This window comes from Geotrypetes seraphini, chromosome 8 (assembly GCF_902459505.1).
Source record: "Geotrypetes seraphini chromosome 8, aGeoSer1.1, whole genome shotgun sequence".
NCBI lineage: Eukaryota > Metazoa > Chordata > Amphibia > Gymnophiona > Dermophiidae > Geotrypetes > Geotrypetes seraphini.
Genome location: NC_047091.1, coordinates 7,985,890 through 8,000,984, shown reverse-complemented (window position 1 = coordinate 8,000,984; position 15,095 = coordinate 7,985,890). Strand labels below are relative to the sequence as shown.

General features: G+C 45.7%; 1 protein-coding gene across 2 annotated transcripts in view; it reads left to right on the top strand.

Annotated features, from left to right (window-relative positions):
• LOC117366175 (peptide methionine sulfoxide reductase MsrA-like) overlaps positions 1 to 9,907 on the top strand; it is an 87,140-nt gene extending 77,233 nt beyond the window's left edge. Inside the window, exon 6 of one of the 2 annotated variants that reach the window (XM_033957352.1) lies at positions 9,601 to 9,907. In XM_033957352.1, coding sequence (XP_033813243.1) covers positions 9,601 to 9,759 — 159 coding nt within the window. In that variant the 3' untranslated portion in view covers positions 9,760 to 9,907. The remainder of the gene's footprint in view (positions 1 to 9,600) is intronic. The other variant, XM_033957351.1, reaches the window with a different exon arrangement.
• Positions 9,908 to 15,095: the final 5,188 nt, after the last annotated feature.

The window sequence follows — 15,095 nt, the reverse complement described above, 5'->3', positions numbered from 1 at the left end:
TGTGATTGTGATGTCATAATGCCTCATTCCACCAGTGCCTAAGAGCCAAACTCATCAGTGATGTCACAATGGCTAGACTGTCCTATACTTGGCTCACATAAGAAATGCCATACTGGGACAGACCAAAGGTCCATCAATCCCAGTATCCTGTTTCCAAAACTGGCTAACCCAGGTCACAAGTACCTGCCAAGATCCCAAGGAGTAAAACAGATCTTATGCTGCTTATCCTAGGAATAAGAAGTAGATGTCCCCAAGCCATCTCATTAATGGCCTAAGGACTTCTCTTTTAGGAGATTATCCAAATCTTTTTTAAACCCTGCTAAGCTAACTGATTTCACCACATTCTCCAGAAACGAATTCCGGAGTTTAATTATACACGGTGTGAAGAAATATTTTCTCCTGTCTCTTTTAAATCCACTCCTTAGTAGCTTCACCACATCCCCCTAATCCTAGTATTTTTTTGGAAAGAGTAGACAAGTGATTCACATCTACCCTTTATTCTCCACTCAGTATTTTATAGACCTCTATCATATCACCCCTGAGCCGTCTCTTCTCCAAGCCGAGGAGCCCTAGCCGCTTTAGTCTTTCCTCAAAGGGAAGTTGTCCCATCTCTTTTATCATTTCCATTGCCCTTCTCTGTATCTTTTTTTTTAAATTCTGCTACATCTTTTTGAGAAACAGCAACCAGAAATACACACAGTATTCGAGATGCATTCGTCCCATAGAACGATCTTTCCTAATAATTCCTAACATTTTATTTGCTTTCTTAGTCGCTGCTGCCATACATTGAGCTGAAAGGGTTCAACGTATCCTCAACAATGACACTTAGATCCTTTTCCTGGGCAGTGACTCCTAACACAGAACCCTGCATCACGTAGCTATAATTCGGGTTCCTCTTTCCCACACGCATCACACTTTGCATCTGCCATTTTGATGCCCAGTCTTCCAGTCTCATGAGGTCATCTTGCAATTTTGCACAGTCCTTTTACCACTGAACAACTTTGCGTTATCAGCAAATTTAATTTCTCTCACTAGCTTTTCCCATCTCTAGAACATTGATAAATATGTTAAAAGCAGCAGCCCCAGCACAGACCCCTGGGGCACCCCACTATTTACCCTTCTCCACTGAGAAAATTGACCATTTAAACCTACTCTCTGTTTTCTGTCTTTCAACTGGTTCGCAGTCCCTAGTAGGACATTACCTCCTATCCCGTGACTTTCTGATTTCTTCAGAAGTCTTTCATGAGGTACTTTGTCAAACGCCTTTTGAAAATCCAAATGCACAATATCAGCTGGCTCGCCTTTATCCGCATGTTCATTCAGCCTTTCAAAGACATGCAGTAGATTGGCGAGGCGAGATTTCCCTTGACTAAATCCATGTTGGCCAGTCCTGGCTTTCTGATGATCTCATCCTGATGCATTATGGGACTGATTTCAATGGGTAGAATCATGGACTATGAAGATCAAACTGGTCTTAAACCAGAACTGACAAAAGGCCTTCCTCCTGAAACTGGGTAAGTTGACAGCTCTGCAAATTTCAGTTTTGCTTCTTCTTCTTTTTTAATTTATTTGTTAACTTTTTATTTCTGGGCAGTTTGGGTTTTTTAAAAAAATTGCATTCTTTAAAATCAAAAGCTCTGAGGTTCTGGACACAGGGGTCTCAAAGTCCCTCCTTGAGGGCCGCAATCCAGTCGAGTTTTCAGGATTTCCCCAATGAATATGCATGAGATCTATGTGCATGCACTGCTTTCAATGCATATTCATTGGGGAAATCCTGAAAATCCGACTGGATTGCGGCCCTCAAGGAGGGACTTTGAGATCCCTTAAAATATGTTCTGCTCTAAGTGGAGTGAGTCAGCAATCGCTCATACATTTTACACGGTCGTTACATGGTGGCTCACAAAATTACTGACCTGACCCGACTTTCAAACAAAATTAATCTATACAAAATTAATTAAACTAAACTAAATCAATTACTGAATGTGTGATGGGGTTTTTTGTGCTATATTCAGGAACACATTGCTAATACTGGGATCAAAAATTGTTGGTTTTTTTGAACTTGTTGCTCAAACAAAAAAAAATTTTGCATGCACCTGGCCACTCCTCACAGCAGGGGTCGGCAACCTGCGGCTCGCAAGCCACATGCGACCCCCAACCCTTTAATCTCCCTCCCAACCCATGGTTCTGTACAACGGCATGATGACCTCAGGCTTCCGGCTGACGAAGCTTCTGCGGATGCAACCTAACTTTGTCTTGCCTTAGATGAAGCCTTCTCCACTTGAAGCTGCCAATCAAGTGGAGAAGGCTTCATCTAAGGCAAGACAAATGTTAGGTTGCATCCGCAGAAGCTTCGTCAGCCGGAAGCCTGAGGTCATCATGCCGTTGTACAGAACCATGGTGAGACCACATCTGGAATACTGTGTGCAATTCTGGAGGCCACATTACCGTAAAGATGTGCTAAGAGCAGAGTCGGTTCAGCGGATGGCCACCAGGATGGTCTCGGGGCTCAAGGATCTCTCATACGAAGAGAGGCTGAACAAATTGAGGCTCTACTCTCTCGAGGAACGTAGGGAGAGGGGAGACATGATTGAGACGTTCAAGTATATCACCGGGCGTATCGAAGTGGAAGAAGATATTTTCCTTCTCCAGGGACCCTCAGCCACAAGAGGGCATCCGCTTAAACTCAGGGGCGGGAAATTTCATGGCGACACCAGAAAGTATTTCTTCACTGAAAGAGTGGTTGAACATTGGAACAAGCTTCCGATACAGGTGATCGAGGCCAACAGCGTGCCAGATTTTAAGGGTAAATGGGATGCCCATGTGGGATCCCTGAGAGGGTGGAGTTAAAGATGGGTCATTTGGAGCGGGGGCTCTAGAGCAGACCTAGGGGGTGGGTCTGTGGAGTGGGCAGACTTGATGGGCTATGGCCCTTATCTGCCGTCATTTTTCTATGTTTCTAATCCAATGATCCCCCCCCTAGGCCTACCAAGGTACCAAGGTGGTCCAGCGTAGGGTTACCAGATGTCCGGAATTCCACATACATGTCTTTCTTTTCGAGGACATGTCCGGGGGTCCAGACACTTTTCAAAACCCAGCACTTTGGGTTTTGAAAAGCTTCCTGTAAAAATCGCATCGGGAGGGGGCATCCGGGCATGCACAAGCCCAACATGGTGACATCATTGTGTCATGTCCGCGCATGTGCGGATGCCGTCTGGGGGCAGGGCTGGGGGGGGGGCGCGGAATGGGGTGTGACGCATGGGCCTGGATTTTCCTTCAGGAAAATCTGGTAACCCTAGTCCAGCAGGAACCTTTATGGTAGGAGAATGGCCCTATCGCTCCTGCCTCTTTGTGGCTGCCTTCTAAAATGGCTGCCGCAACCTCTTGCAGCTGCTCACGGCATTTCCTGTAGTACTGTGAGCTGCCACGAGAGGTCGCGGCAGCCATTTTAGAAGGTAGCCATGAGGAGGCAGGAGCGAGAGGGCTCTGCTCCTACCACAAAGACTCCTGCTGGATCACCGGGTACCTCGGTAGGCCCGGGGGGGGGGGGGGGTTTGTGAGATTGCGAGGGAGATGAAAAGGTCGGGGCCTGGAGAGGTGAAAGAACCTTGGCAATGGGTTGGGGGAGGGGGAGGGAGGGATGTGAGGTGCAGAGACCTGCGAGGGGTTGGAGGGAAAAGAAGCTACACCTTGCGGCTCTTTGTAAATCTTGGGTCAAACATTTTGGATAAATTGGCTCTTTGCTGTAAAAGGTTGCCAACCCCTGCCTTAGAGGGAGCATTGGCTCTGTCCCTGTATTGTAAGCAGCAGTAGCGACAGAAGGCGAGGAAGTTGGGGGGGATAGGGGTGGCCTGGTATTTTTCCATGATGCGGGAGCTTTTATGCTCCATACACTGAAGGGCAGTTAAGTCTCTACAGCTCTGAAACTCCCAGTGAAATGGTATCCAGATGCCACTCAGTGGCAGCTCTAGGTACTGCACCACTCTTTTGCATGCCTGAGCAAGGACCACGTGATTCCCGCTGGTTCCTGCAGGAGGATTTTTCCCTCTGTTTTCTTCCTAAGGGCAATGCTAGAAATGGCTCCTCTGTTTTTCAGGAGAGCTGGTGCTTGAGAGTGAAAGAGGATAAAATGACAACATAAGACTGAACGCATCCAGTACAGAGTAAGAACACCAACTGAGTACCGGGTAGGCAATATGGAAAAATCCCCAGGTATTTTGGGATGAAGGCTCAGAGTGCCAGATCCTAAGCCTGATTCCAATTGGACTGGAGGCCCAAGACAGCAGCCCCAAAATGTAATGTACACTATTTCTGGTTCCGCACTTTAAAAATAATCATAATGAATTTTTTAAAACACCATTTGGACACATTTCATTCTTTGCTTCACTGGCCTGGACCTCTTTTCTGCTGAAGGGAAGGGATCTTGAATTGAGCTAATGCCTTTTTCAGTTGTAGCTCAAAGCGAGTTATATTCAGGTACTATAGCTATTTTCCTGTCTCTGGAGAGCTCACAAAACCGGGGCTGTCAAATCAAGGACAACCAAAAAGAGATAAGGGAGCTATGAAGAAAAGTTGAACTCTTTAGTTTGGACAGGAGAAAGCTCTGAGGAGACATGACAAGAGGTCTCCAAGATCTTAAGTGGGCTGGAACAGGTAAAAAGGATCAGTTGTTTATCTTTTCAAACCGTGGCATAGCCCAGGCGCCGTCTCGGTGGGGGCACCAGCACCTCTCCGCCCCTCCACGCCATGCTCATGCCCTCCCTTCCCCCGCCCCGATCCTCGTTAAAATCTTCGCCAATGCGAGCAACTACTCTAGCCTGCTTGCTCCTCGAAAATCACTTCCGGGTCATGGGGCCAGGAAGTGATGTCAGAAGGAAAGCCAATGCCAGTGCGAGAAGCTGCAAGTGGGAAGGGAGGGCACTTGTGTGGCATAGGTGTGTGGAGGGGGGGGGGAGAGCGGATAGGAAGGAGTGTGGGGTTGGCAAGGAAGAGTGGGAAGTGGAGAGGAGGGCGTGGGGAAGCCCTGGGCACCTCCTACCCTTGCTATGCCACTGGCACAACCAGACCTTCTATTTGGGCGGGCTCCTTCACCCCCTTCCCCCGCACACACATGTAAAGTCTAGGGCAGACATGGGCAACTCCGGTCCTCTCGGGCCTTGAATCCAATCGGGTATTCAGGATTTCCCCAATGAATATGCATGAGATCTATTTGCATGCACTGCTTTCAATGCATATTCATTGGGGAAATTCTGAAAACCCGACTGGATTCCAGCCCTCGAGGACCAGAGTTGCCCATGTCTGGTCTAGGGCCTTACTATTTATTTAATTCATTTTCTCTCCCGTTCTCCCCAATGAGCTCAGAAGGGGTGAGAGGCGCCTGGGGGCAGTAGCACCCCTCCCCCGCCCTCTTCTTTGCCTCTCCCACCCCATCTGCTCCTTCCCCACCGAGAAGGTACTATAAACAGATCCTATTGCAACCCTTTATTGCCCAGCAGGCATGACAAACCCTATAACCACATTAAGGCGTGCCTAATCCGTTAAAGGATCATAGCCATCCCGCAGCTAATCAACCCTTTCCCAGGATGGCCTAGACGGAACTTAAGACGTTTTCAAATAGACCTGTTTGAGAAGCGTCTAAGTTCCACAAGGGTACCCAAACTGACCAGATGACCACTGGAGGGATTAAGTAATGAGGCCCACACGTTCCCCCAGTGGTCACAGATTCCCCTCCTACCCCCACCCTCCAAAATTTGAACAAAACAGTACATAGCTGGTTCTAGAACAGAAGCACTTGGGAAAGCCTAGTAGAGCATCACACAAGTGTCTTAAGTAGTCAGGTGGGAGGGGCTAGTGAACCATAGAGAGGAGCCACTCTAACCACTAAATTTATGGTGGAAACTGTGAGTCCACCAAACTCCACCAAAACCCTACTATACTGCCGTATAGGTGCCACCTGCAGCCATAAGGGCTTTTGGGGTGGTGGACAAGTGAGTATAGTAGGTTTTGGGGGGGTTTTGGAGGGATCACCATACATTATAAGGAGGTTATGGTGAGATGTGCTTCTGACACTGTTTATGTGAAGTTCACAGCAGTGCCTTCTAATGTGCCCCCATGTTCTGTTGGCATGTCTGTGAAGCCAGTCCATTACAATACTGCCCCCCCCCCCATCCAAATGGGCTTCATTTGGACGTTTTTAACTTGGACGGTATTGTGGTCGAAATGGGGAATAAAGTTAAGACGTCCTGAGGTCACACATCTAGTTGGACATATTGGTGAACGTCCAGCATTTTCAAAAATGGACCCTTCTGGAAGTCCGATTTTGGATGTTTTGCGGGAAACATCCAAAGTCGGACTTAGACATCCTGTTGAAAATGCCCCTCCATGCATTCTAGCTACCAATGAGTTTTCTATACATATAGAAACATAGAAACAGATCTAGGATATAGAGCTAGGATTACCAAACATCCTCTTTTTAGAGGACTGTCTAGGCTCTTGTCTGGGTTTTGGAAAGCCCCGATGAGCTCCGGCCACATCTGCAGGGCCTCTGTGCATGCTCCAGGTTCTTCAGATGTGGCTGGAACTCATCCTGAAGAAGAGAGGAGGTTTTTTTTTTGGGGGGGGGGGGGGAGGCAGACAAAGTGCCGGGTTTTGGAAAGCCGTCTGTGGAAATGCAGACATCTGGTAACCCTAGCCTTACTCATCTTGAAGGTTACCTCTTTCCCAAATACCCTCTGCTCACGTCATGCTCTGATACTGGCCCAGCGTCCTTCCTGCTGCGATAAAATGTTCAGGGTGACAGACCGCTATATATTTTGTGAGACAGACCAGGTCGGGTTCTCTCCAGGTCATGCTGCATTGGAGATGCTACTGTTTTGCGTTACCCTCTCAGCACTCTTATGCCTGTTTGTTTCCACTTGAAAGATTAGTTTTGCTACCTTAAAGTCCAGATTTTCATCTCAGTCAGATTTAATTAAGTTAGAGATAAGTTACAGATAGTGAAAGGTAGCTTGAGTGCTTCCTGCAGCCACTTCTTTTCTGTTAAATCCAATTGGGCAGATTTCTGCAAGAAATTTTGCTTTAGGCGCATGAGAAGAGAAAACCACCTTTTTATTCAGCAGTTTTTACAGTCACGTTCCTTTATCTGACAATCGTTTTACAACCCCCAGAACCAAAGCAAGAAATTGCCGCAAATTGGGAGCTGTTGGGACAACACCCATATGTGGGTGTTGTCCCAACAGCCATATGTGGCTGACTCATCCTGTTTGTCCTAGGAGAAAGTGTAGTTACTTACCTGTAACGTAGGTTCTCCGTGGACAGCAGGATAGTCAGCCACACAAAGACTCCCATATGTGGCTGACTCATCCTGCTTGTCCTAGGTAGGAGAAAGTGTAGTTACTTACCTGTAACGTAGGTTCTCCGTGGACAGCAGAATAGTCAGCTACACAAAGACTCCCATATGTGGCTGACTCATCCTGCTTGTCCTAGGAGAAAGTGTAGTTACTTACCTGTAACGTAGGTTCTCCGTGGACAGCAGGATAGTCAGCCACACAAAGACTCCCATATGTGGCTGACTCATCCTGCTTGTCCTAGGAGAATTGCAATTCCCTGCTCCAAACCTGAATGATAAATAACTATTGTTATTATGAAATTTACAAAATAAAACTATTTTGGGAGGGGATCTTTCTTCTCACCTCTTTGGATTTCCAGGTCCAGTGGCATAATAAGGGGGGGAGGGGCGGTCCGCCCCCGCTCCTCTCCTTGCCATGCGTGCGCACCCCTTGTATTCCCCCTGAACCTTTTTTTCCTTCCAACGATGCAAGGTTGCTGCTCATGTCGGCAACGGCGCTCTCTCCGACGTCAATTCTGGGACCCACGCCTAAAAAGTGACGCCGAAGGGCAAACGGACACCGACCTGGGCATGTTTCTCGCGCCGGAGAAGTTGAAAAGGCACGGGGAAAGGGAAGGGATGCACACGTAGCAGGGGGTGGGGGAGCGGGGAAGAGGGCGGGAGAAGGATACCACGGCCCCAGGCGCTGCTTGCCCATATTATGCCACTGTCGAGGTCTAATCTAATCTTTGATTTTTTAAAACACCGATTCATCCCAACAGGAGGGCTCGAGTCGGTTAACAAGATATTAATCTAATCTAATCTAATCCTTAGGTTTGTATACCGCATCATCTCCACGTTCGTAGAGCTCGACGCGGTTTACAGTAGGAGAAATAGGAAGGAACTACAACAGAGGGTTAGAGGTAGAAGTGCTAGCTCCTCCTCTCCCTATTGGCTAAGGCTCTTAACATTTGCATCTCCTCTTCCTATAGGCTAAGGCTCTTTCCACCTGCATTGTGAGGTCATAGAGCTTTATGGTTATAGAAAAAGAGAAACATGATGGCAGATAAAGGACAAATGGCCCATCTAGTCTGCCCATCCGCAGCATCCGCTATCTAATCTAATCTAATCTAATCCTTAGGTTTGTATACCGCATCATCTCCACGTTCGTAGAGCTCGACGCGGTTTACAGTAGGAGAAATAGGAAGGAACTACAACAGAGGGTTAGAGGTAGAAGTGTGAAGAAAATTTAATAAATATTATATTATAAATATTAATAAATTGTATAAGAGATTAAAACAGAAACTATATCACTTTTAGGCCAAAATTTTTTAAAATCTTTTATGGCTGATTGTTTTGAAAAAAAGAAGAATCATTAGTAAATTTCTGAAATAAATACATCCTCAATGCTTTACGAAAAGATGAGAGAGAACTCTAATTATAGAAGGAAGGTCATTCCAAACGTTTATGAGCCAAAAGAAAATTATCGACAAAAATTGGCCATAGTTTTTATGCCTTTTGCAGTACTTTTAATTGCTGAGAGTGCTGGAGGGCAGGAGTAAGATTCATAGGCAGAGCTATGACGGGATGGGAGTCTCTCACACTGGAATAACAGGGTTGTTGCAAGGCCAGATTATGGAGACCATTATAAACTGATATTATGACAGAAGTTTACACATATCAAGCAGGCTGCACTATCCCAGACAGCACTCAAACGAACAGTGCAAGCAGGGCTGATGTAAGATATGCTGGGGCCCGGGCAAAATAGAAGGAGGAGCCACTAGCTCTCCTTCCTGCCCCTCCCCTGACATCCCCACCCTCTCATCCAGTATCCCTCCCTTCATTTAAAAATCAGCTGCTCCAGGGAGCCCCAGTGGACCAGAATGTCCTTCGTTTCTCCCCCATCCCGTTCTGAAGCCCTCCCTCACCTTTTAAAATGCAAAGGAGTCGCTGGCACGGAATAAGATTCCTTGGCGTTGTTCCCCCCTGTCTTGGTCTGCCCAAGAGGAAACAGGAAGTTGCGTCAGAGGGGGGGGGGGACAGACCACGGCACCGAGGAATCCGTGAACAGTGCTAGAGACCTCTTTGCATTTTAAAAGGTGAGGAAGGCTTCGGAACAGGTTGGGGAGAAAGGAAGGACATCCCGGCCCACAGGGGCCCCCTGGACCTTCGGGGCCCGGGGAAGTTTCTCCTCCCCCCCCCCCCCAATGCCAGCAGGGAAGGATATTGTAACTCCAGTCCACTGATCTGCAAACCTCTGTTTTATGCCCGAGCAGGAACTGAACAAAAAGAAGTTTGAAAAGATCACCACGGAGATCCGTGAGGCTCTAGAATTCCACTATGCGGAGGACTACCACCAGCAGTATCTCTTCAAGAACCCTGATGGGTACTGTAGCTTAAAGGGTACCGGTGTCACCTGCTCCCTACCCCTGTGAGCAACAACATTGCACCAAGGGAGTGGAACCTCACCACGGCAAGAGAAATTTAATGCTATGGTGCAAAACGTCACTCAATGAATGGTGCTTTGTTAAATCAATAAATCTATTAATCCATAAATTGCCTTGTGCCTAGGAATTGTTGACATTATGCAATGTGATGTAATTTATTCACTTGAGCTATTGTTCTTCACGGTTCATAGACAACCCCGCGAAAGACGGAGGCGCGCGCCGAAGAAAATTACAGTTTTTAGGGGCTCCGACGGGGGGTTTTGTTGGGGAGCCCCCCCCAGTTTACTTAATAGAGATTGCGCCGGCGTTGTGGGGGGTTTGGGGGGTTGTAACCCTCCACATTTTACTGTAAACTTAACTTTTTCTCTAAAAACAGGGAAAAAGTGAAGTTTTCAGTAAAATGTGGGAGGTTACAACCCCCCAAACCCCCCACAACGCCCCCCCAACGCGCCACGATCTCTATTAAGTAAAGTGGGGGGGGGGTTCCCCCCCACGCCCACCCCCCGTCGGAGCCCTAAAAACAGTAATTTTCTGCAGCGCGCGCCTCCGCGCTGCGCTCAATTGTCTGCGCGCGCCTTTGTCCCGGCGCACTTTTGACCTGACACCCGTTCTTCACCCAGCATGAAGCGGTTTACAATATAAAGTAAGACATTTGTGTGACATGGTTAGTTCTGGGAGGCAGGTCACGGGTGTTGCCTATTTCACTAGCCTTGCGAGATTTCGCACTTTCAAGTTTCAAGTTTATTATATTATTTGATTAAACGCTTTTCAGGATACAAAGCGTTTTACAAAGAAATAAAATTGGATTTCTTAAATCACAAATACATCGTAAATAGAAATAATTACTTTAAAATTAAAAAACAAACCGGGGTAACAAACCACATGAAACAGTAGGAAAGGAGGAAAAAAGAAAAAATACAATAAAAAAAAAATGTATTAATCAGATTAGGTTAGAACATAAGGAAGGTGTGAGGAAAAGAATTTGAGAACAGGAAAATCTAAAGAGAGGGGGTAGATAATCTGAATTTAATAAAAGATGATGAAATTTGGAATCAACCGGAAAATAAACTTTTAGTTAAAGGCTTCTTTAAAAAGAAGACACTTGCCTGTCTCCTCCAGGGAACCCTGTTTGAGGTTTTCTTTCCAAGAATTTCAATGGGGTGGGGGGACTCCAGGGCAATGAAGATTCTGACTGAAAACTGTAGGAGCAAGAAGCAAGCGGATCTTTTTTTTTCCCAACTCCCGCTATGAAATATTCTGGTTTCTGGTTATCCCGCCGTCCTGAGAGAGCCTGGGAAGAAAATGAAGAAATGAGCTCGGCGAAATCCAGTGCCCGCCTCCAAGACCCCTGACTTTGTAAGAGACCTCAGCCCTCGGGAGCTGGGCCGCGGGCCAATAGAGCTGCACCAGGAAGTACCCGGGCTCAATTTCCAGGTCCACATCCCTTGCTTCCTGAGCCAGCCAGGCGTTGCCCCTGAAGCCGTGTGTTCGCGGCCCATATTGGGAGCGGTTTCTCAGTCTGCACTGTGGCGACATCTAGGGGAAGATTCTCAAAGCTTTAACGTGGTCGCTGAACTGGTGCCAGTCGGTTTAGCGTTCATGCATTTTAACGGCGGATTACTGTGGTCTTTTTCCAGTTTCCAAGCAGTCTCCAACTCTGCCATGCAAATATATTACAACGAGGTCATTAATATTTAAACGAGCACTCCAGGTGAATCTATTATCGCCGGGTGATTTTCTAACCATTTCTGAGCAAAATTTTCTGGCAAGCCTAAGCTGTCGTAGCCTTACTTACTGGTTGGAGCCTGAGCACTGATTGGCTCAGGCATTGACAGGAAAGTAAGGTTTGATGGCTCAGGCCTGCCAGAAAATTTTGCCGCTGTCAAGCAACCCCCGCACCCCCCCAGCAGTGGGAGGGATGCCTAATCCCTTCCACCGCTGCTGTTAAACAAATCTGCCCAAACACCCCTCCTCCCAACTGCGGGAGAAATGCCCACTTTTCCCGCCACCAAGCAACCCTCCACTAATCCCTGGCAGCGGGAGGGATGCTCACTCCCTCCTGCTGCCAAACCCCCCTCCCCAACTCCCCTCTGGCCATTGTAGGTATACCCACTCCATCCTGCCACCACACAAAACCCCTGACACCCCCCTTCCAGTGGGAGAGATGTCAACTCCCTCCTCCTGCCAAGCAACCCCCCCGACACGCCCCCTGGCTGTGGGAGGTATGCCCACTCTATCCTGCCACCAAGCAACCCTCCCCCCCCGACACACCCTCAGCAGCGGGAGAGATAGCTACTCCCTCCCGCCACTGCCATAATACCCCTGACAACCTCCCATGCCTCTGATGACACCCCCCCCCCCCCGCACCCTCTTACCTTGTTTACGAAGGACGGCTGGAGGGATACCTCCTATCTCTAGTCAGCAGGCCCGCCTCTTCAAAATGGCAGGCCTTCCCCTCCCCGGTGCATTCTGGGATGCTCCTGGGAGGGGGGACTCAGGCTCTGATTGGCCCAGGTTGCTTAAGGTCCCTCCCATATTATTTATTTATTTGGTTGGTTGGTTTATTTTATATTCCGCCCTCCCCAACAAGCTCTACATAATGCAAACAGGATACAATTTATGCTCTATGAACATGCATGTCTGCATATTCCTTGTGGGTATCCTGAAAACCTGACTGGTTGGGTATATCCTGAAGACTAGGTTAAGAACCCTGCCCTGTCGGCAGAAAATAACTGTGTCCTTCGGGGGCTCCCTGTGACTTCCAGCTCAGCTTTCCACTTGTGCATTGCCTTATCATTTGTCAGAAGCAGTTACTGCACAGAGGAACTGGAATAGGATGCCTGGGGTGTGTCTTTGTTTCTGTAAGTTATGTCCTCAATAGCAGAAATTCACTGTCCACAGATGCCAGGAGCCTTTTGAGGACATAATTCACAGACCCAAAATAAACCTTGAGCATCCTTTTCCAGTTCCTTTCTGCCTTAACTGCTTCTAGCAAATGATAAAGCAAAATGAAACCGCTTATACTGTTGTGGCCCTTCTAGGTATACGCATTTCAATGCAGACTCACGGAAGAGACAGCCCCTGTCCCTCCAGCGCTTAAAATCTAGACACTACAAAGAGGTATGCCATTCTACTCCATCTGCCCCTGAGTAAGGCTGACCCAACCCAGTAGGCAAGACTCGGTACTTGGACCCATCTTATTTAATATTTTCATAAATGACCTGGAAGAAGGAACATCCAGTGAAATCATCAAGTTTGCAGACGACACAAAGCTATGCCGGGCAATCAGATCGCAGAAGGACAGCGAGGAACTCCAGAGCGACTTGAATCAGTTGGAGAAGTGGGCAGATAAATGGCAGACGAATTTTAATGTGGAAAAATGCAAAGTGATGCATTTAGGCAGAAATTTAATTTAATTTAATTCTTACATACCGCTAATAACCGTGAGGTTTCTAAGCGGTTTACAAAAATGATGCATTACAAAGATACAATAGATAAAAATAAATAAGATAGGTACTTGGAAATTTCCCTAACTGTCCCAAAGGTTCACAATCTAACTAAAGTACCTGAAGAAACAATTTATGAAAAATAAAGAAAAAATATAAAGACAGAGGTAAAGATAGAGATAAATATGAATATTCCAACAAGTAATATATAAATAACTATTTTATATCTTACAATTGAAAATATTCTAACATCAGCGAATATCAGGATACAATTATGAAGAGGGAATTTTTAGCAGACAGGGAATGTGGATACCTAGTGTGAGGAAGAAATTCAGGATAAGATGTTGAAGTTATGTTCGCGGGAGAGTGTCTGGCTAGCATTCTGAACTAATCGGAGTCTTAATAAAGTCTTTTTTGGTAACTCCAAATAAACAATATTACAATAATCCAAAGTAGATAATACAGTAGACTGAACCAGCAACCGAAAGGACTCCATATCAAAAAACTTCTTAATGGTCCTCAATTTCCACAATATTGCATAGCTTTTTTTTTTTTTTTTTAAATTAACAAGTCTGTATACTTCCTAAAAGTTAAGCCACGATCCAAAGTTATTCCCAACATTTTCAAATTTGGTACTATCTCAAAGCTTTGCCCCTTCAATTCAATAATTGTTTCCTGAATATTTTCATTAGGGCTAGCTAGAAAAATCTTGGTGGTTTCAGGATTAAGCTTCAACCTAACCTGTAACATCCACAATTCTACCTTTTCCAAAATATTAGAAATTTGAGTAATCAGTTCATTCATTAGGCTTCGGAGAGTCTGGTCCGAGCTCAATTTTCGCATTGATGTTTGTCGAGTATCAGGTGGGGCCTACATCGAGTGTATGTAATCAACAGATACCATATGAAACTTTACGAGCTGATGAAACCGTAGCCTCAGAGGTGAAAGAATATTCCAATCAATTTTAGTTTTGTAACCATTTAAAATCAAGGAGTGTTTTTGGGGGCACCCTGTATTTATAATCTAAAATTAACTGGGTTTTCAGACAGATGAAACTACTGACACCAAAACTAACATTTTCCTTCCTTCAGAAAATCTAAATTTTAATTTCAAATCTCAGAGAAACAGAGATTTGCTTTCCAACTTGCAGCTATTTTGGAGACAGCAAGTCATATTACAAACGTACGAATAACATAGCATTTTATATTAAAATCCCATTGTGAATACAGTATATGTCACAAAAAAAGCAGACAGAGTATAAGTTTTGCAACATTATTAACTAGGAGAGAACCGCTTCATCTTTAATGCCTGTTAATAATTTATAACATTTTATTGAAGGAAATAATTAAATATAATATAATACAAATAGATTTCATTTAAAAAAAATTCACAATTATAATATTTTCATACATATTTCTATCATTCCTCCAAAATATATTTCCATATGACCCATATCATCCCCCTACTACCCCACCGCCCTTCCCCCTTTCTCCCTTCCTCCCTCCCTTTTACCCCCCTCCCCTTCCCCCTCCTAATCACATTATATTGAAGTAATTAATAAAACTAAAAATAATATGAAAGTTATCATTCCTTCAATATACATTTCAATATGACCTATTTCATCCTACCCCTGCCCCCTCCCCACTTAAATGGAAGATGACACATATTACCAGGTATTACAAAGTTATAAATGTTTCCAAAGCTTCAATGTAAAATATTAATAATCATACTTCGTGCTCTAGAGGAAAAATTTTGGATATATGGGTCCCAAATTTTCAAAAAGAAACATGTACGTCTTGGAAACTTAGAAACATCCCTAACTTCACATAAAATTAAACGATGGAGTTGGTTCCTCCAATGCCAAAAACTAAGAGGATC